Consider the following 23,533-nt stretch of genomic DNA (forward strand, 5'->3'; position numbering starts at 1 on the left):
GAGATGAAGGACTTCAATGATTTAGACATTACCTAGGATTGCTCTCTCCGTCAGAAATAGAAAAGCTAATTGACTTGCCTTAATGTTAACTTCATCTTCAAAGAATGGCAGAAAGAATGTGAGGAACAATTAATGTGGGTCTGATTCTCACCAACAATGAGGAACTGATTGCTGAGATAAAAATAATAGGAAACTTAAGTGGAAATAACCACTCCATTTCAGAAGGTGTGTTAGAAATGGAAAAGAAAGACAAAATAGTTTAGACATATATCTTGGGTTTCAGAAAAACTGAAGATTTTAAAAGGTTCAAAGAAAGAATAAATAGGTTCCCATGCCCCTAAAATTCTAGAAAATGTGGCAGTCAGCAGGCATAAGAAGCACTTAAACTATGTATGGAAAAATGATTCTAATGAGGAAATGGGGGCATCATTTAGAAACACTGATGTGGACACACAGAGAATTCATCAACTACTTCAGATTTTAAATATCATTCAGTAGAAGATAAAAAAAAAGTTAGGGAACTGAGGATGAATATAAAAGCACTAGATGATTCTATAAGAATAAGGTCTGGAGTGGTGAAGTTTGAATAAACTAACACTGGTGAGGAATGTTAAAGAAACCAAAAAGTGTAACTTAATGGGATGCTGGAGAGAGGAGAAAGATCAAAGAAGGAATAAGACTACTGCTCAGAATGACTATTATGAAAGTAGATGGCAGGAGAAAAGGCAGAAGGACTTCTCTTCTCTTTTCTTTTGCTTCTGTTTTCTCTAAAAATAGAATTTTCAGATTGGAAACAATAGATCAAAAATAATTAAGAGGCAACTGAAACCCATGAAAAGGTAGATCAAATGAAAAGTAAGAGAGCACTTACCTGTCTTTGAAGAGTTGAGATGAAGAGGCTTAGATGAATGCTTTCTGACTTAATTGGTAGATGTGATTGCTAAGACACTGTCTAATCTTTGCAAGATCTTGAAGAGAGGAATATTGGAAAAGAAGAAATGTCTTATTTGAAAATAAAAAGTAGAGGCTGCCAGTGATTTTGATTTTTGATAAGCCAGTGAGCTTGATTTTGATTTCTAGCAAAATTCTAAAAAATATTATTAAATGGCTATTTGGTGAACATCTAGACAGTGAAGCAGCAATCATTAAGAGCTAGAGTAATTTCACAAAGAGTAAGTCATACTGAACTAACTTTTTTTGACAAGACAGGTAGATTAGAAGAATATTACATATTTTACATTTTAGGAAAAATTTGACAAAATCTTTCCTTCTATCCTTGTAAGAAGGACAAAAAAATATGGTTTCGATCGGTGGTGTAAATTCAAATAGAAACAGGGGCCAGTAAGGTAACCTTACTTAAGGATTTCTGTAGGCTATTGCATATTGACTTAGAAAACCACCCTATTATTTCTTTTATTTTTCAATATGTGAACACATTAAAATCAGATAATAACTATGTTTTAATCTAGTTCACATCACCTTAGAAAATGTTGTGGGATGTGTCTTTGGCACTTCTGGCCCAAACATAATAGTTATGTGATCTCAGTAGTATTTGAATGGTTGAACACAAAGGATTTTTATTATTTCAACCTTAGAATGAAATCAGGTGGAGTATAACAGAGATCTTTCTTTGGCCTGTGTTGATCATTGTGTCAATGATTTGGATAAAGACATATTTCATATACTCATAAAATGTGAAAGGGTCAACAGAATAGAATGTTGTCTAGAATGAATCTAATAGGATGAAATAGGGACAAATATAAAGAATCATTTAGGTTAAAAATCAACTTCATAAACACGTTGTTCCTGTCATTTAGTAAAAGCTTAATAAATGCCTATTATCTTGACAAGATAAGGGGTGCATGGTTAGAAAACAGCTAATATGAAAAAAAGATCTGGAGGTTTTAGGGAGCCTAAAATTCAATATCAAGAACCAGTATCATAGGGTAGCCACAAAAGTTAATGCATGCATAGGCTATTTTAAGAGAGATGTATGTTCAGGTCTAAGGAGGTTAACAGTCCTGCTGTACTATACCCTGCTTGGGCCACATTTAAAGTATAGTGTTCAGTTTTGGACATATTTTAAGAATGATATCGACAAGTTGGAGAATATTCAGATATGGGATATAAGGATGGTGAAAGATCATGCCATAGAAGGATCATTAGAAAGAAGTGGGTATTTTAGGCCTGGAAAAGAGACTTTTAAAAGGGATAGGGTAACTATGGTCCAATATTTAAAGGGTATCATGGGATGGGTTAATTAGACTTATTTTGTTTGTTCACCCAAAATAAGGTGAAATGAGTGAAAGTTTTATGTAAGGGAATGCTTCCTAACAATGGTTGCCATCCAAAAGTAATTCTATGATTAAGGTTCAACCTTATTATTAATAGTAAAAAATTCTTCATTATAATGTTTGTTGGCTGAAAGCATGAGTTAATTTGCCCATTAACTAATGTTGTTTGAAATTACATGTGATGCTAAGCATTTCTGAATTTAGGCTGAAGTAAAGCTATCATAAAACATTTACCTGTCATCATCTATACATTTAGAAGTGACATATACTAGCTAATGACTATTTGGTAGATATCAACAAAATCATGACTATATCCAAAACAAAAAGTATTGAGTCTCAATGAGCTGTCCAGTATCATTAAGTCAACTTTTCTCAATATTGTCATTTTTTACCATGTATCTAGACCAAATATTTGTTCTTCACCAGTGTCATTTATTCTGTTTTGGTCTGTAATCACATCTCTATTCAACTTTTTCTACTATTTCTAGCTATTCCTTGGTTAACCCTTACACCAAACCTTTCTCCCTTTTTTTAAAACTTCTCTGCCCATTCTTTCCCTCTTTTGATTATATTAGGCTTTAATAAGAAATGCAATGCAGTTTATCATCACAATTCAAATGTATTTTTGGATTGCCTATGGAATCTATACTGGAGAACATAAAAATTGTTTGAGATGAATACTATACCTTTCGAAAGGTAAAAATATGTAGAGGATGGCAAGAGCTAACAAAACATTCGTGGCATAGGTGATATTCAGTACATTCAGTGCACCTAAAAATACCAAAAGAAAGAAAATGCTAGATCCAAATGTTTTGGAAAATTATAATTAAGTGTCCAATAGCTTTCCTAGCAAGCTCTTTCTTCACTTTTTAAAATCCTAGTCATTCTTCAAGGCCTGGTTCCAGCCATGCCTTGGCCATGAAGTCTATTTTTGCCCTCATCTCTATTCCTATAGTAGAATTTAACAGTTTGGCATTTAGCATTCCTTTCCATTTAACTTGTTCACTAATTGTTTCACCCATGTCATTCATGTCAGGAATAGCTATATTATATTTCCTGAGGCCAAATACCCTGTTTTACTTGGCACAGAGATAAGTAAGTGTATGTACTCAACAAACACTTGTTGATTAAATAAAAGAACATAGTTTAGCATGTAACTATACTATGGGTCACTCTGAAATGATAAAATTCAAACTTACTGCTTTAAGGTAAATTTTATAGGATGTTTAAAAAACCTCAATTGACTTCTGATTTTATTCAAAGCTATTGAAACAACACTGTGAACATAAAGAAATACATTCACTCATTAGTATGAAAAGTGCAGATGAGAATTTACCTTTTTTTGTGGAAATATAATTTTCAATTGCCATCAAAGTTCTCTTACAAAGCCTCATATGGCAGAAAGGTGATCTAGTTTCATGACAGCAGGGTACAAGCTCTAGCATATTCTATCCAGCTAGAATGGGCCTCCAAACAGATTGTTTCTGCTGCTGTGCAAGGACCAGCCTAGCTAAATATATTTAGAGAGTAATAATTAAAAGACTGGCCTAGAGGTGATGAAATTTTTGATGATGGTGTTCCAGGAAGCACCCAAAAATATAATAGTCTCTGATTCTTGTGTAGAATCATCCTGTTGTCACAGGGCACAGGTGGAAAAGAAGGGTAAAGAGTACTAAGAATCACAGAGTTTTTAATTACATAATGACATTAACTATTGGTTCTCTAAGTTGGTTTAATTTTTTTTTGTACAAGATTAATGATGTGAGGTATTATAGGAGATCCGAATCATATCCATGTTCATGTACTGAGCCATAGGAAGAACTAGATCTGTGATTTCAATTGGTATAAGGACTCTTTGGTGAAGAAACTTCTTTTACCAGTGTAGGTCAGCACTCTTTTGCAGCTTAGAGTTTTAGAGAGTTGCCTAGAATACTGAAAAATTAAATGATATATTTAGGGACACATACCTAGTATGTGTCAGTGGTGGGACTTGAACAGAATTCTTCCTTGCTCTGAGGCCAGATCTCTATATCCACACTTTCATGTGTAATGAAATCAGAATGCAAGTACAGAATGTAAATGTAGCTTAATAGAAAGATGGCTCAAAGGTTCTTCTAGGAAACGCAAAAAAAGGAGTTGACAGAATTGGTTTCATCATGAGTCTGAAGGCAACAACTAACATTATGTCACTGGAGAATTTGTCATTCGACTTTGCACTCTTAATGATAAACACTAGAAGAAAATATAAAGACAGTTACAACTCATGACTCAGTACTTATTAAGGATGAGGAAATAGAGAAAATTCTATGAAGAATTGAATAAACTCCTGATTAAGTCAAAATATACCTTAATATTTAATATTTTCAGTGCAAAGATGGGAACAGGTGAGTATAATGAAGACTATGTTAGAAAGTGGCAGTTAGGAAGTGCGGTTAATAGAGGCAGACCTGAAATCAGGAAGGCCTGAGTTTACATCTTGCCTCAGACAAATACTACTTGTGTGGGCAAGTCACTTAACTGCTGTTTGCCTCAGCTTCCTCCTCTACTCCCAGGGTTGTTGTGAGAATAAAATTTGAAAAGACCTTTGTAAACCTGAAAAAGTCTATAGGAATGTTAATTTATTATTATTATTATTGTTAAAAATTATGGGCTCAGAATCAAAAGAGCTCAAAGGTTTTTTGGATTATTGGATTATTACCTAGAATTTCACTTTCCATAGTACTTAAGTACAAAGTATTTTCTTTGAAAAGTAATATGGAAGGCATCTGACACAGTAAGCACTGAATAAATCATATACCATAAGAAAAAAGGGCAAAGTCATTACAAATAAATAAGTGAATTGGGTTCAGAATTAAATAAGAGATAATGATGGATAATGTTTAGGAAATTAAATAGGTATTTCAAAGAATTCAAGCTACTTACTGCTTAAAGGTGCATGTTTTTGAAACTACTATTCTTTGGTTGATGGTATATGGCTCTGACTCATGGACCACCATGATCCCTGAAGAATCAAAATCAGAGATGTCACAAAGAGAAGTGATAAGATGTATGATGGGTGTAGTTAGGCTATAGCATTTTGTCTACAATGAGTTGCGTGAAAGAAGTAAGAGATCATCAGCGACATATATGACCAGAAAAGGAGATGAGTCAGTCTTTAATGAGAGAAAAGGATAACAGATACATAGCCTGAATACTGCTCTAGTACTCCCTAAATAATAAAAGAATCAGAAGAAAGTCTCCATTTTGGGTGAATCATCTATGGAAGACTTACAAGAAGACATAAGCAAAATGGAAATGATTGTAATTTGTGCTGGTGGAGGGATTACACACACCAATCAGTTTATGAATATATCTAAATAGATTTTTCTTAAGACAATATAAGATAGGGCTATGACCTGTCATTTCATTTGTATAGAGAACTCCATAGGTGAAAAGTTCTTCTATCAGTGGTTATTAGCATTTTTTCTGTAACTTAAAATCTTAAAAGAATTTTTCAAAACAATGAAAGGCTAAGTGATTTGTCCCGTGTCACAAGCCAATTTGTGTTAACAATGAAATTTGAATTCAAATCTTCCTGTCTCTGAGGACAGCTCTTTCTTTAGGAATTGTGCCACACTGTCTCAAAAAGGCAATATTTCTTATTGCATAGACATACCAATATATAGATAAATGGCATTAACTATTACTGTTTTCTACTTTTTCTTGCTTAATGTTTATTCTCAGTTCTTATTATTCACCTTAATGAAGGGCATCAATGGAGAAATGCAATCTTTAATTTACAATTTATGCATATTTGACTTTTGATCACTTAAGGTATTACATATAAATATATGTATTCTAATATTCTCAAAATTCACTTCATACAGATAATAATGTCCTTCTTTGACCACTTCATTTAAGAGGAACTCTAAAACAATCTCACTGTTCAATTCCATCCTGCAATGTATTGGAAATGAATAGTTTAATATTTAAGACTAATGTAAAGCAACAACAAACCAAGGCCCTTCTACTTTTAATCTTCTGTATAATGCATTTTTGCTTATTGTTAATACAATCTTTCTTCTTAATGGGGAGATCTTTCCCATCCATTAATAGGTCCATGTGACCTGCTTAAGTCACAGGGAAGCCAGAGTCACATGAGTCAAGTCACATGGAATAGGAAAGGGTAGAACAGGAAGAATGGAACAGGAAGAGGCAGAGCTAGAGTACAGCTGAGAGGAAGTAAGAGAGCAGTCAGAGCTAAGAAAGGCAGCAACTAGTGTGAGTGGGAAAGCTTGTTTATGATTTTGTTTAAGAGAGTCTTTTTGGGTTTAAGGGAACTGGCTCATGGGAAGCCTAACAGCTTGGGGCTGGTGTTGCCCACTGCATTGTTATTGTTATAGATTTCTTTGTTACTATGATGGATTTGGCTTTCTGGTGATGGGATTTGGCTTTCTGGTATCTGAATAAATGTTTTGGTTCCATCTTCCATGTGGAGGGTCTGTTGTATTTTGTGATTCAGAATTGTGCTGGCATAGTCGTGGCTGTCGTAGGCACTGTGAATATTGCAATGGCACTACATATGGCAACAAGGATAGGATTGCAAAATATCTGACCTCTATTTGGAGGCAGAAAGGCCTCAGAGGAAGAAATGGATATCCCAAGATAGGAGGATTTGTCTTATTCCTCCATAGCAAAAGAATGGGCTAAAAGCCCAGGGTTCTGAGAAAACTGGGAACCACAAGGCTACAGACAGAAGAACCTAGAGATTTTGAAAGGTGTTTACAAGTAATACCAATAAAACCAGGAAAAGAACTGGCAGGGGTATGTTGGAGAGGCTGGGCCTTGCTAACAAGTAATTGCCTTATGTGTAAAAGCAGAGACAAGCTGTTGGAAGAGAAAGCTCAGATGGAAAAGGAGTTGGCTGGTTTGCATGAGAAGCTTTTTATCGTGCAGTGTTCAAACTCTCCCTTAGAAGAGCAAGCTAGAAAGTCTCAGGTGGTAGAAGAAAAAGCTGTTGTTAGTTTAGCTCACAAAAAGAAGCAAAAGGTGAACGTAGCCCTTGCACAGGCTGGCCTTGATTAGGAACCAAACACCTACTAGCAGGATGCATGGGAGGCTTCAGGCAGAAGCAGGAGAATCAGGGGGGGCCACACAGTGTTTGGGGAGGTAATTGAAGATTTTACTCAGTAGGAAGTCACAGATATTTTGAGTCAGTTCACCCAAAGGATGGGAGAATTGTTGGTACCTTGGATGGTGAAAATCAGTGAAACAGATAAATTTCTTGAGAGAAGAGTAAATAGCCAGCACATGCAAAGTCAGAATAGACTGACAAGAATTGTTTACTGTTCTATTAAGAGCAGTAGTAGATTTTGGAAGAGTAGATGTCATTCCAACTAATGAACTATGAAAAATGTATGGAGAAAAGGGGCTTGATATTAGGCTGAGAAAGGAAATAATAACTGTCCCTACAGATCCTCCTGAAACATTGTATCCAAATTCATTACACCTGCAGGGAGAATAGAAATTGGCCAGGCCCCAGTTCAGTTACCTCTAGCCAGAATGATGCCCCCCAAAACAGTAAACAACAGTGAATGAGGCTATAACAGGTTCATGGACTCCAGAAGCATGGCTGACCCTACATCTACTGTGCTTCCAGTTATTTCTCCTTGTTTCTTTTTGGCTTTTTGTCTGTTCACCTTGTTTGTCAGATTTGTTTTCTGCAGGCTTAGTACCCTCCACTTGTAGATGCCTGATCACTTAAGCTGGATGTCATCTCCTGTCAATGACTGTGATGTGTCACCCCTGGACCTGATGTTGACCAAACTCTGGATGCCAGCTAAAGAATTGACCTCTTGAATGGGACCTCTTGGGGCAGGGATATCCAATTTCAACAGGAAGTTGCTATAGAATTAGAAACCTTCACCCTTTACCCCATGATTTTGGGCCCCTTTCAGTGGTTCAAGGGGGGAATGATGCAGTGCTTGTGTTCAAGTCCCACCCTAAAATATTGTTTTATGTGCTTATTTTCTGTTATCCCTTTTAAAAGTTCTGTTGATACCAGTTGCCCAATTGACCTGTCTAATGGATAAGAAAGATCTTGGGCTGAATGTATTGATAATGTATTTTTGCTGCTTAATGGAAAGCTCGTTCCCATCCATTAATATTCCCATGTGATCTTCTTAAGTCACATGGAAGCCAGAGTTACATGAATCAAGTCAAATGGAATAGGAAGGGGTGGAGCAGGAAGGGTGGATCAGGAGGAGGCAGAACTAGAGCAGATCTAAGAGGAAGTTAGAAAGCCGTCAGAGTTGGGAAAGGCAGCAACTAGTGTGAGTGGGAGAGTTTGTTTGTGATTTGTTTAAGGGAGTTGGTTTGCAGGAAGCCTAATAGAGGGAAGGTTTGGGGCTGGTGTTGCTCTCTGCATTGTTACTGTGTATAGATTTCTTTATTACTATGATGGATTTGGCTTTCTGATGTTGGGATTTGACTTCTGGTGTCTGAATAAATGTTCTGGTTCCATCTTCCATGTGGAGAGTCTGTTGTATTTTACGATTCAGAACTGTGCTGGCATATTCATGCCCGCCAAAGGCGCTGTGAATGTCTCAGTGCCACTATATCTTCCTGGAGCATTTTTCAATGAGTGTTCAAAAAAATCTAATGATTATGTAGACTCCACAATAACTGATGATCAATAGACTTAAGATGAAAACTTTCTATAATTCAGAAACTCTAAAATAATAAAACAACAGTAAAATTATTGACATTTACAAAGTACTTTAAGTTTTGCAAAGCCTATATAGAACTTTATCTCACTTAACTCACAACAACTTTTAGGTAAGATCTACAGGGATCTTAAATCTTCATTTTACCACTAGTAAGTGCTGGACCCAGGATACAAACCCAGGTCTCCTGATTCCAAGTCTAGCTGTTTCTTTCTACAATACCAGGCTGCCTCTCATGAACATTATTATTCTCTATCATTATAGTATAATATATTCTATAACTGATCATTTTTTTGTCTTCTAATCAGTTATATTCTGAACGTAACAACTATATATTTGGCACTTTAAGGTTTACGCAACTCTGCATACAACAACACTGTGAAATCACCAGTGTGTGTTTAATTGTTCATGTTTTACATGTGAAAATTTAAGGGTCAATATAGTTGAAAGACTAACTACATTTATAGAACACTAAGTGTTGGATTTGTCACAGCCAGATTTTTTTATTCTAGCTTTCTACCTGATCCACATTCTTCTCTATCATGGCTCTTTACTAATGGTTATGAGTCCTACTCTATATAAATAGATACCTATCTATAATCTATATGTAGATCAATGTATAGACTATACAACATAGAGATCCATAGACAGACTATCTGTACTTTAAGAAATGTAACCATGATCACAGAAATGTTGGGTCTTTTTCCACTAGCACAGGCCAAAGCTTTCGTATCTTTGTATCTTCATAAAAACCTATGTTCCCTTCATAATCTCTGTAATTCTCTTCCAAGTTTTTCTATAAACCCTCCATAGGGGATCCATTCAATATACCTTCCCGATTCTTTCTATATTTTGAAAGTTTTATTGTAGCACTCATTTATAGCAAGAATGTAAATCTAGATGCAGTCTACTTCTAGTACTGTGTCAACTCACTGGCAACTGGATGAAGTTTATATACTGAGAATACTAATAATTAAATCAGTGTTAGCTGATGATCTAAGAATTGTGTAATTCTTTGTATCTTCTGACTCCTTTTCCACTGTCAAATCATTTTCACTGCAGGACTGATGGCTGTTTTGTATTTTGATTTTTTAGTCTATCATGGGAAAAAAACCCACCCCTGTGTATAAGTACAGTAAATTTTGTTTATGTCACCTTTGATCTATTTTTCTTCTACCTAAGGCAATGGTTTACAAGTCCTTCATTATATCCTTCTTCCTTTCTCTATACTTCTCTGATTTGTATAGGCTTAATTAAATCCACCTGTACTTCTGTATTGCCTTTCAAACAACCAATCAAGAAGTATTTATTAAATACCTAATATGTGACAGAGGCTATACTAGGTGCTGGGTGTACAAATATAAAATGCAACAGCTCCTGTACTCAACGAGTTTACATTTTATCAAGGGAAACAACATATACATATCTAAGTAGATGCAAATATATACAGAGTAAATACAAAGTTTTTTGCTTTGTTTTATTTTGTTTTTTGGGGTGAAAGAGGCAGTCACACAGAGGGGGTATGTAATGCACTGAGTTTTGAAGACAAGAAAGGATTCTCAGAGGTAGAAGTTAAGAGTTAATGAATGCATTTCAGATATAGAGGAAGTTCATCCAAAGATATGGAGATGGGATTATGATTAAGTAGTATATGTGATAGCTTTCCTAGAAAGGTCTTTCCTCATTCTTTACTTTTCTAAATCTTACCCTTTCTTAAAGGCTTGGTTTAAGCATACTCTCTCCATGAAGCCTTCCATGATTATTTTTATTTTAGTAATCTCTCTTCCTATACTACTAAGTTATATAATATGTGAAGAATAAAGTGGCCAGTTTAGCTGGGAAGTCTGGAGTCAGATTGTGAAGACTGTAAATGTAAAAGAAAAGTATTTGTATTTCATCTTAAAAGCAATAGGGAGCTAATGAGCTTCTTGAGCAGAGAACTGAAATAGTCAGACCTGTGTTCTAGAAATATCAATTTGGCATCTATAAGAAGTATGAAGTGGGGGAAAATAAGAAGAGAGGGAAACTAATTAGGAGGCTATTCTAATTGTCCCAATGACAAATAATGAAGGTCTGAACTAGAGTGATGGCCCTGTGGTGGAAAAAAGGGGAGGGATTTGAGAGATATTGTGGAGACAAAATCAATGACCTGAAAACTGATTGAGGCCTAGGGAGAAAAGTGAAGAATCTAGGATAATGTGGACATTGCAAAACTGGCTGAGTTACATGATGGAAGTAACATCAACAGAAATTGGAAGTCAGGAAGAAGGTCAGGTTTAGGGGAAGGAATGAATTCTATTTTTGACAAGTTGAGTTTGAGGAACTATCAGACATCTATTTGGAAATGTCTCTAAGACAAGTGACAGTATGAGAATGAAGACTAGGAGAGAGCTAGATTTAGAGATTTGAGAGTTATCTGTAAAAAGACAATAACTTAATACTTGGGAAAGTCACAGAATTACAGAACTCAAAAGCAAATCACGCAGTCCTATATGATAGGTCATAGAATGGGAAAGGTTCTTAAAGATAATCTTATCAAATCCTCTCATGGTTCAAATGAGGAAACAGGTCCAGGTGGGTGAAAGTGACATAGCTGGTAAGTGGAAGAATCACAAGTTGAACCCAAGGCTTCTGACTCCATGTTTAGTAGTATTTCTACGATAGCATCCTTCCTCCTATGTCTACCCTTTGTCATTGTTAGTTCCCATACTCTACCTCTGCGCTCCCCACCTCCATAACCTAGGAGTTATTCATTTAATCAAAATCATTTAATAGCAACTGTATGAAGATAACTGGCTTATGAACTAGGATGGGTGGAAAAGATACAAATATACAAAAAAAAAAAAGATACAAAGATACAGAAACTCTAAAAACAGGTGTTTCTCCCTGAGGATCCCAAGCACATAGTTCTTATAGTGTATATGCAAGACACACACACACATACACACACACACATATACACACATATAACGTATATTTTCTTGCTATCCTGATATCTTTTAATTTATTACTTACCATAAGAAATTGAAAACTGAGTAAGAATAATTTACTTCAAATATGTAAAAATAAAATTAGCTGAGACTTCTAAAAGCTTCATGAACTAAATTCTGACTTACTTGGAAAAGAAAAATTATAGCATACTTAAGAGTCACTAGACTATGTAAACTACAAAAATGAATATTTTGAGTATAGTCTTAGTTTCTGAAATCACTAAAATAAATTTCTAAAATTTCTCATACTATTCCTTTATGAAAAATATTAAATATTATGAGCACAATATATCCTTGAAAATTTTATTAAGTCTCTACCTTTACTGGAGGAAGAAAAAAACATCATGATCACTTGGTTATTTCTTTTTCTTCCAATTTGAACATTAAGGACACCATAAAATTTCCTAAAGAACAAAAACTTGATAATAAAACGATGATAAACTGGGATTCAAGATATTCTAGTAAACTAAAAATTAATTAACTAAGAATTGCCAGAATACTTTTGTTTCAAAATTAATGAAAGTTTTTACTGGTCTGGTTTCCTAATGAGTATAAGTTATATGTATTTATGATTGATGACCTTACAGTGTTTTTCAGTCCATTAATCTGAGCATCAGTTAGGATTATGGCATACTTTAACAATTAAACAAATATTTATTAATAAATTAATGTATGCTAAACATTGTTCTAGGCATGAAGGGTGCAAAGATAAAAATTGCAGCCCCCTACCCTCCAGCAGCTTACAGTCTAATGGAAGATTATTTGTTCATATACAAAATATCATATACAAGTTATCATATAGTGCCTTAAGGTTTTCAAAGTGCTTTATAAATATTATCTCATTTTATTCTTATAACAATTCTGAGAGGCAGGTACTATTATTATTTCTATTTTATACATGAGGAAACTGAGGCACAGAAGCTTAAATGACTTGTTCAGAGTCATAGAGCCAGTGTCTGAAGCTGAATTTGAACTTAAATCTTCCTGACTGCAGGTCCAGGATCTCATGCACTGTCTCATACACAAATAAGTATGATACAAAGAAGAATATGAGGGAAAAGAAAAGGTCCAAACAAAGTGGAGAAGCCTAAATAAAAACAAAAAATATGAGGTAGAGATCACTTTTATCTGTGAGGGAATAAGGAAAAATATCATGGAAAAGGTGAAGCATAAAGTGATTCTTGAAGAAAGTGAAAGATTTTACCAGGTGAGAATGGGGCCTGGTCAACAACCTGGACAAATGCATGGAATTAGAAGACAGAACTAGATAGAGCAACATATATTAGCTTGGTTTGGTTGGAACATACAGTAGTACTCCCATATGAAGGAGAGTAGAGTGAAACAAGGCCAGAAATTTCTTTTTTTATTTTAAAAGACAAATAAAAAAATAAAAACTAGATTTATTCAAAATATTTGCCAAAAATGACTCAGAAGCAAATGCTTTAGTAGAATGGACAAGGAAACGGTTTCTTCTTAAAAATATATGGGAAAGCTGACAAAAAAAGGAAATGCCAATAGATTTTAACAAGTCATTTAAAAAAGATGGTATTATCAGGAGCCTTGATTGATCAAGTCTTTGTTTCAGATTGTTTTCACCAACTGTCCCCCATGCCTAGAATTTTGACCCTCTTCATTGCTATCTCTGTTGGCTTCCTACAAGTCACAGCTAAAGTCTCCTCTTATGCAAGAAGTCTTTCCCTATTTTCAATGCTAAGGCCTTCCCTTTGAGATAATTCCCAATTTATCCTTTATGTATCTTGTTTGTATGTAGTTGTTTGCATGCTATTTCTACCATTATTAGACTATAAGCTCTCTGAGAACACAGGCTGTTTTTACCTTTCTTTGTATCCATACTGCTTAGCACAGAATGCTTAATAAATGTTTGTTGATTGACTAAAATAAAATTAAGGGTATTGGGCTGTAGCAAAGCACAGATTCTCTTCTATGTAGTTATGCTTCTCTAGCTCTGGGGTTTTTTTTTGTATGACAGACCCTTTTTGAGGTCTGGTAAAACCTCTGAACCCCTTCTAAAAATAACAGTTTAAATGTATACAATAAAAAATAAGATCACAAAGGAAATTAATTATACTATAATACAGTTAACAAAATATATTTTTAGAAATTCATGGACCCAGTTGAAGAAACCCCAGCGTACAAAATCTCAAGATCTCACAAATGGGAAGAAAATAGTGCAAAAAGAGTAGAAAGGTAAAGTTTGAAGTACTCTCTAGTTGCCTGTCATAATGCTAGAGTCACCAAAGAAAGATGCCATGCCTAGAACTCTTGTTCTGGAAATCTGTTTTAAAGCTGTGGGATTACATGGAATCAAAACAAAGAACCATAAGTTATGAGGATAAAATTTTGAAGCCCTTAACTATTGAGTGTTAAATTCAATACTCTAGGGGTCAACCTTCTGGCAATGGTCTTCTCTATAAGTTAGCTAAGTTGGTCCTCAGGCAACTGATGTACAATCTGTTTGAGGGTCCATACTTTTGAAAGCTTTTCCAGCTTGGATTCACCTATCAGAGCCTGGGCTCTTCTTGAAGGGGCTTGAAGAGTCATTTGCATGCTAAGATGAGTCAACTAAGACTTAATGGGTTAAGAAGTTTTAAAAACTGTGAAAAATAAAGGCTACTTTTCAAATTTTTAAAATGAATTGCAATTGATACTTACTTATAACATGTTCCCTCAATTGGAAACTGTCTGCAGTTGTTACATGGAATTCCAAGGTGTTTGTTAAGCTTTTCTTTCTCTGCTGCTGTCACAAGTCTGGTAGAGTTTCTGAATTCATCCAAAATTAGTTTTAAAGGTGCAAACTCTTCCCTGCACAGAGGGCACTTGACAACAGAGTTTTTTGATGACTTATCCTGATGATCAGCCCATATTTTCATACATTTTATATGAACGCTATTACCACAACCATACCTGGTAGAAATAAAGAGAATTTGCAAAAGTTATTTTTTTTTTTTACCAATAACATTATAACTATTCAATGTACCATCCAATTTGTTTCTCTGTTAACTCTATCATCAAGAATTGTCATACCAAGTTAACTGTTACCATCAGAAAGTTACTAAAACTTTTTCCCCTCATAAGACATAGTTCTGAATTGATTTCCAGTTATAATGTATTTGTCTCTACCAAATTGTACATTTCTAGTAGTGCTAAGCAGAAGAGCTAGACCAGAAAAATTTCAACTTATCCTTTCTATTGATTTATTGTAGGATTTTATTTCATTAATGTTTCTTTATTTGTAAAATGAAAAAAAATTACCAATCAATAAATCAATCAGTTAACATTCATTAAGCACTTATGTGCCGGGCACTTTGCTAAGCATGGAGGATTCAAAAAGGTAAAGACAATCCTGCCCTCAAGGAGCTCATAATCTAATGGAGACATGTAAACAAATCCAAACAAAGAAGTACATACAAGATAAAAAAGAAATAAAAGGGAAGGCACTAAAATTAAGAGGGCTTAGGAAAAGTTTTTTGTAGAAGATGAAATTTCAGTTGGGACTTAAAAGGAAGTCAGGGAAGTCAGTAGGTTAAGTTGAGGAGGGAGGGTGTTCCAGGCATAGGAGACAACTTCAGGAACTGAGAGATGGACTGTCTTATTTGTGGAACAGCCAGGGGCGAGTGTCACTGAATGGAAGAGTATGTGATAGGGAGTAAGGTGTAAAAAGACTGGAAAGGTAGGAGGGGACTAGGTTATGAAGGGCTTTGAATGTCAAACAGCTCTATTTTGTTTTTGATCCTGGAGGCCATAGGGAACCACTGGAATTTATTCAGTAGGGGAGTGATATGGTCAGGTCTTCACTTTAGGAAAATCACTTTGGTGCCTGAATGGATGGAGTAGGGAGAAACCTGAGGCAGGTAGGCTCACCAGCAGGATATTACAATAGTCTAGGCATGAGGTGATGAGGGCATACATTAGTGTGGTGGTGTGAGGACAGAAGGGGGCATATTTGAGAGATGATGCAAAGGTGAAATCAATTTTAGGTTTTGGCAAAAGATTGGATATGGGGGAGGGGGTCAGAGATAGTGAAGAACTGAGGATGACTATTAGGTTTCAAACCTGAGGGACTGGGAGGATAGTGTGGTTTACTTATAATAATAGGGAAGGTGAGAGTAGGGTTTAGGAAGAAAGACAAAGAGCTCTGTTTTAGTAAGATGTCTATTGGATAGCTAGTTAGAGATGACTACAAGGCAGCTGGTAACATGAGGTTGGAGGTTAGCAGAGAGGTTGGGGCAGGATTTATAGAATTCTGTGAGAATTACTTATTATAGTTTAAAAATCGTACCCACTTACCATAATGTTATATATTGCTGTATCTTAAAAACCTCAGATTTTAAAAATTATGTTGTCTTCAAGGATTTGTAGTGAATGGGGGAGATGCTGCAGGACTTGTGGCATACAAACAATAGATTTTTTAAAAAGTATGGAAGATAGAGACTTTAAATAACTGTTGACTGTTAATTGTTGTCTAGTGAGTTTGTCATTGGTTGCTGGAAAAATTCTAGAATGGATGTTTAAAGGGACAGAGAATAAGCATTTTAGGAAGAGGCAGTCACTATGAGTCTATATGAACTGATAGCGAATTTTGTATGGTGGACAAGCACACTTTTTTTTTTTGATATGGTTACTTAATAGGATAATGGGGAAAATCCAGGGACATAATATAACTGGATTTCATACAGGTATCACTTCATCAATTTTTCATAATACCCTTACAGAGAAAGGTGTTTGGAACTGTTTGACTGACCAAACCTAGACTGTTGATTAATGGATCAATATAAGGAGCTCTATAGAGGATTGCTACCCCAAGGTCTTATCCCTAACTGTATTCTTTTCAATATTTTATTAGTAATTTCAGTGAGACATAGATAATATGCTTCTCAAATGACACAAATTAGGGGAGGGATAACACAATGCACAACTAAATCAGAATGCACAAATATCTCAGTATCTCATCCCTAAACAACATGAAAATTAATTGGAGTAATTTTGTTCCTGGGTTTAAAAAACAACCCATAAATATAAGTTGGGGGAAGAGAGGAATATTTTGGAGTGTTGATTATGTCCAGTGTTGGGGGTCACATTTTAGGAAGGCTTAAGACAAGCTACAACACATTGGCTGGGGGGAGAATGTGGTTAGACTTGTAAGGAGACTCAAAAGCAAATCATATAAGAATTGAATGAAGTAACTAGGAATGTTTAGGAAGGGAAAGAGGAGACTTTAAGGGGTTTAAAGCTTTTAAATATTTAAAAAGTTATCACGCAGCAAAATATTAAATCGTTTATGTTTGGCAACAGAAGGCAAATGTCAGACCAATTGATGGAAATTAGGGTAGCAACTTTTGGCTCAATATAAAGTAAGGAATATCCTGAAATAATTAAGGCTGTCCAAAAATGGAATAGGTTGCTTTGGAGGATAATGAATTGTTTATCAATCACAAGCAGAGACCTGAAGCTAATATTCAAGATGCAGTAAATAGGATTTATGTTTTGCAAAGGCTGGATTAGATTACTTTTAAAGTATTATCCACTCCAGCAATTTTATAATTATATGGGTTTTTTTTTGTTTTTGTTTGTTTGTTTTTTTTTTACTAATACTTCAGGAAACACTATGGAAATCGGATATTTTCTTAAATCAGATAAAAGTTGATAAAACAGGTATAGAAAACTAAGCTCCCTAGCAATTTTGGGAGAAAATTATTAATGGAAATGAATGGAAGAAATGGAAGGAATGTAATATTATTTAAGAAGGTAGATTAGCATGAATAATATTTTAAAATAGTTTTATTAAATTAATATTTAAATAGAAATTATATATTGCCACAAATATATTAAATAATTAAATTTGTTAAATTTAAATATTGATAAGTACTTCAAAAATTTATTTACCCTTCAAATATTTAAGTGCAAATAAATTTCTGAAGTACTTTTATTTAAAAATAGATTCTGAAAACTGTAAGGTATTTTACTATACCAAGGAGAAAGAATAGTTTTATATTTTAAGTAAGTACCACCATAAATAAAATAGTATTACTTTATTTCTTCACCTTCAAAGTATATACACATGTACTTATGGATGTACATGTGTATATATATGCATATATATGTGTATATACACACATTATTTTGAAATTTTGGTAAATTGAAGGCTAGGATTGATTTTGTGAGTCTAATTTAATTTTTGATCCATTAAAATTTACCATAGGAAACATGAAAATTATTCTTACAATAGGCTATCTTTTATAAAAAAACTTTAGTTTTTTTCATTTTGGGAAACCTCATAATTAACAGGTTCATAGATTGAGAAAACTGAAAAGGGATCCAAAAGTCTTCTAGTTCCACTCTCTTATTCAGCAAGGAGGAAACTGAGGCAGATAGGTACTCTTTTGTCCAAGGTTTCACAGTTTGTAAGTACTAGAGCTGGGATTTGAACCCAGACCCTCTGATTCTTAAGTTAGCCTTTCCATTGTATCACCATTAGTAACTCTAAATCAATTGAATTGGTACTGACATCACATTCAAAGTTTCATACTGTTCCTGTATTAATGAATCACCATATGCCATCTCTGTAAATGGTGAAGGCAAGTCAATTTTAGAAAGAATTTTTCCTTAACTTTCTAATCTCAAGAGAATAATAACCTGCAGTAGGTGACTGGTAGCTTTTTTTCGAGGAGCTCTTCCTGACATATAGGGCAGATATCATCTGAACAAATTTCTTTCTGTTTGATGCGTCCATCTGTTTCAATATGTGGTCTCTTAGTTGGTCCTGGAGTCTGGACTTTATGTAATCCCCATAGCAATTCATTGATTTCTCGTTCCACAAGACCCAACTGAAAAGCATCTGAGGAAAATACACTCAAAATTAAGATTCATTGATAATCACTTTAAATTGAAGAATTACTAAAATATTTTATATAAAAACTGAAATTTTCTTTCAAACATTAGAAAAATTACATTGGGTAAATGATACATAGCCAATTCTGACTGATTTTTGAAATACCTATTTTCTGCAAAAACAGAAAATCTGGTTATTTATGGACAGAAGGGAGGCTAATTCTTCTTTATCACCGCTAAGAAAAAAAAGTATGTGGAAAGGGTCTGGGTTTGGTGTTAGTTATAAAATCGCCTATACACACACACACACACACACACACACACACATATATAACAAGAATTGATAGAACAGATATAAATCCATAGGAATGGGAGGAAAAGAAATAAAAGAAGTGTCAAATAAGTAACAGTAGAGAACTGCTAGTGATTTTTTTAAAGCATACATTTGGAAGAGAAAATAAATGTGAAAAAGAATTGCAAAATGAAGTTAAATAAAACTAAAAACTCCAAACAATATATGGAGTGGAATATTTGGAGTGAATCCTTAGAAACTTGTATGTAACTATTAATACAGTTTCCGTGGCTCATCTGTGTGTCAGTTATATATGATTCTTTAAAGGGTAGATGGCCCTACTGATATACACCTTTAATAAAAAGCACTATGGAATAAGTTAAATGAAATTTAGAGATAATGCATATATATGACGCATGCCTCTGGAAGGAGAGTATTTTTAGGTATGACAAGTGTAGAACTGTTATTACCTTTATAGAAGATAAAAGAGGACAACAAATGGGGAAAAGAAAGAAGCTTCAAATTCCATTTACCAATGAAGAAAAACTAGTAGATAGGGAGTGTTCCACTGAAAAGATATTGGAAAATGAAAAAGGGGTTATCTATGCAAAGAATCTGGTGAAGAAATTACAAAATTGGGAGCTATAGGCTGAGTGACAAAAAAAGTGGAAAACCAAGCATGTTCTGTATATGACAGAAAAAGTACTGGTCTGGAGACAGAAGATGTAAATTTTGATCTGGCTTGGCTAACACTAATTAGTCATGTTACATTAGGTAAACAACTCAAGTAATCAATCAATAAACATTTGTTAGAAGCTTCCTATATGCTGAATAGACATGCTTATTATGTGTTGAAAATAGTTTTTATCCTCAGATAGCTTACATTTTAGTAAGGGAGATGGGTATAGAGATAGGTATATATAAGATACATGCAGCATATGTGGAAGGGTACCTGAGAGAAGCTTTGGATGCTGTGGGGGGATGATCAGGGAAGGAGGAGTTTATTGACTAAGGGGATGACATAGTCAGATCTATGCTTTTTTGGAAAATCACTTTGGAATCTGGATTAGACTGTATAAACAACTCAGGAAGTACAATTAAAAGGCAAAAAGAATTGAAAAAACAGAAATACACCAGGTTGTAAGAAGCTTTAAATACCAAAGGATTTCATATTTGAGCCTAGAGAAAAAGAAGCCACAAGAGTTTATTGGTCAAGTGTACAACATGGTCAGATCTGTGCTTCAGATAAATTACTTGGGATAGTTGAATTGACGGCAGAATAGAATGGAAGAAATCTGTCAGGAAGACAAATTATGGGGCTATCACAATAGTCTAGGTGAAAATTGACATGAGCCTGAACCAGGTAGGTGGCTGTATGAAGGGAGATAGGAGGATATATGTGAGAGGTAATGTGGATAAAGAAATCACAAGATTTTTACAACTAAGCTGGATATACGGGGTTCATGAGAGAGAGGGCAGCTGAAGTTGACGCTGAGGTTGACAATCCGGCTGAAAGGATGGTAGGGCCCTGAAAAATAATAGGGAAATTCAGAAAAGGGGAGGGTTTGCGGAGAAAATAATCATTTGAATTTTAATATGAGTATGAGATCCATACAGGATGGACATATGAAATATCTAACAGGCAGTTGGTGATGTGGGACTAGGATTCAGGAAAGAGACTATGCTGGATTTATAAACAGAGAGATGATAACTGAATTTATGGGAGCTCAATGAAATCATCAAGTATAAGAAAAACAGAGATAAAAAAGTAGAAGGCCCAAAAGAGAGCCCTGGAGGAAACTCACAATTAGTGACCATGATAAGGGTCAAGATCTAGGAAAAGTGACTTAGACCTTCTCATAGTAGGAAAACCATGAGAACCATGAATACCCAGAGAGGAGAAATTACTTAGAATGAAGTGATTAACAATGTTAAATACTACAGAGAAATGAAGAAAGATGAAGATTGAGAAAAGACCATCTCATTTGACAAGAGAGCCTTGGTAGGAGATGACAACTCAGTTGAAAGATGAGGCTGGAGGCTAGATTGCAGAAGACTCAAAAGAGTAAAAAGAAAGGTAGAGGCACTGATTCAAAAGATTTTTTTGAGTTTAAGTTGAGAAGTAAGTGGAGCCAAGATGGTGGAGCAAAAGCAGGGACTCATTTGAACTCTCCCCCAAACCCTCTACATACCTGTAAAAATGAGTGTAAACAAATTCTAGAGCAGCAGAGCCCTCATAAGCAAATTTCCAGTCCAAGTCAACCTGGAATGTTGACAGGAAAGGTCTGTTGCACCAGACTGAGAAAGAAGCCCAGTCCAGTGTGGGCCTAGCCAGCACAGACAAGGGGGAGGGGTCAGTTCAGAGGCTAGGGGGTAAGGTGGGACAGTAAACCTAGAGCAGGCCTCAGGGCACTGAATCACTGCCAGCTGTGGTGGCTTCCAGACTTTGCAACCCACAAATGGAGCTTGTGGCAGCAGTGGAGAGGGAATCCTCCTCACAGTTCTAAAGTAGAAAAGATTCTAGTGCTCACTCACAGACCAGAGCACAAACCAGGAAAGGAATAAACACCTCACCTTTGCTCATACAACATTTGGAGAACTGAAAATTTACAGGTCCCTAGAAATATCTCTGACAACAGCTGCACAAAACCCCTAAATTTTGGGACAGGATGCCCTCCATACTGGAAGCAGAACCTTGCCTTAACAAAGAGTTAAAAAGTCAAGAAATAGGCTGGGAAAATGAGTAAACAGTGGGAATAAAATTAGACTACAGAACCTTACTTTGGTGAGAAGGAAGACCAAAACAAACAACCAGAAGAAGACAATCAAGTCAAAACTTCTACATTCAAAACCTCCAAGAAAAATATGAATTGGTTGCAGGCCATTGAAGAACTTAGTAGGCTTATAGTAAAGGGGTAATAACAGTAGGGATAATACAGAGGGGAAGAACTGGACAGACATTCTGGAAATACAATATAAAAGAACTGACATATATGATCAAGTACAGGGCAGGTGACAAAAAACTTAACTTCCAGGTTAAATCCACTGATAACAGAGAAGTGATACTGTTGACTGAAACTGGGAAATTAAGCTGAGGAGAAGGTTTTAGAATGAAAGAATGTGATCTGTTTTAGAGATGTTAAGCGTTATTTTACTTTACTTCCTTCATATATCCCATCCTTTCAATGTGTTGAGACATACAAATAGGATGTTGAGTAGACAGCTGGCAATGGGAATCTGGAGGTCAGGAGCCGAACCAACTGATTAGACTCTTATGTGCATGGAAATGACAGATGAATCAGAATGCCCTGAGTTTTTTCAGTGACAATAGGGATAACATGAGCTTACATTTTATAGGCTTTTTTTATATCTAAAAAGTGCCTTTCCTGTAATAAACTTATGAAGTAGGTTTTAGAGTGTAAAAAAGAGAAGGTTGAGATCAGTGTGTTGGAAGAATATCTATAGTAAGGGAGCAGTGGAATGAATCTGTAAGTGGATACAGAGATAGAAAAGATTATGTTCTGCTATTTTACTGCTTTGCAAAAGAGCTCCCTTCAAAAGGGCCACCTTTTTATTCAACAATTTATTAAAGAAGGGAGGAGTTGCTTGAGGTACTGATGTTATTCATGACTATGAGCAAAATGACAAATTTCACTTTTAAAAATGTCATCTTTTGCATGAGGACAATGATTGCAGTCAATAAACATTTTTGAATGACATTTTCTACCAGCTGTCAATTTCTGGATTCTAAATGTATATGAAACAAAATTTCATTCTACATTCATCTTCCAACAAAATGTTCTAGATCCAAACAGTGAAACACTGCTTAGCAAATATTGATAAAGTTCTGCCTGTTCAGTCACTGACCAATCAAAAGACCCTATATGTTTAAAAGGTGCTTTGAATTTTAAAATAGGTTATAAAGCATGAAGACCATGAAAGAATTCCACTATGTAAAGTAACAATTTGCACTACAGATAGATGGCAGTGCATTATATTTGTCTGGCAATGCAAAGGAACTAAATTAAATTAAATTTAAAGAAATTAAACAAAAATCAGTTATATTAAAACTTTAAGTTATAGAGTTTCTGCCATTTGGAACAGATTTACGTAAATGAATTTATTAAAAGTTTCTAAATTCAATGTTCTTACATCTATAAATCTCAGATAACACTAAGGATACTTACATTCATGATTTCTTGGAAGTTTGAATTTTTTCAATAATATCCTAATCCATAATTAGATAAATGAAAAGAGAAAAAGTTAAGTACAGACTAAGTACTTTAAAGCTTAAAAGTCATTAGTTGCATAATGTCACCCTAAATTAGAAAAAGTATTAATAGGTTTATGTTATTTAAGTATAAGAGTGGGAGAAAGTATACCTTTAAAACCAACTAATTGTTT

General features: G+C 34.9%; 1 protein-coding gene across 3 annotated transcripts in view; it reads right to left on the minus strand.

Moving 5' to 3' along the window:
* The window catches only part of ZSWIM2 (zinc finger SWIM-type containing 2), a 34,899-nt gene that overhangs the window by 4,118 nt on the left and 7,248 nt on the right, over positions 1-23,533 (minus strand). For 2 of the 3 annotated variants that reach the window (XM_072612599.1, XM_072612600.1), the window contains exons 3-6: positions 23,317-23,357; positions 18,643-18,844; positions 14,662-14,913; positions 2,981-3,065 (exon numbers count right to left, since the gene is read on the minus strand). In XM_072612599.1, the coding sequence (XP_072468700.1) occupies positions 2,981-3,065; positions 14,662-14,913; positions 18,643-18,844; positions 23,317-23,357 (580 nt within the window). The remainder of the gene's footprint in view (positions 1-2,980; positions 3,066-14,661; positions 14,914-18,642; positions 18,845-23,316; positions 23,358-23,533) is intronic. The other variant, XM_072612602.1, reaches the window with a different exon arrangement.

Source organism: Notamacropus eugenii, chromosome 5, assembly GCF_028372415.1.
Source record: "Notamacropus eugenii isolate mMacEug1 chromosome 5, mMacEug1.pri_v2, whole genome shotgun sequence".
Lineage (NCBI taxonomy): Eukaryota > Metazoa > Chordata > Mammalia > Diprotodontia > Macropodidae > Notamacropus > Notamacropus eugenii.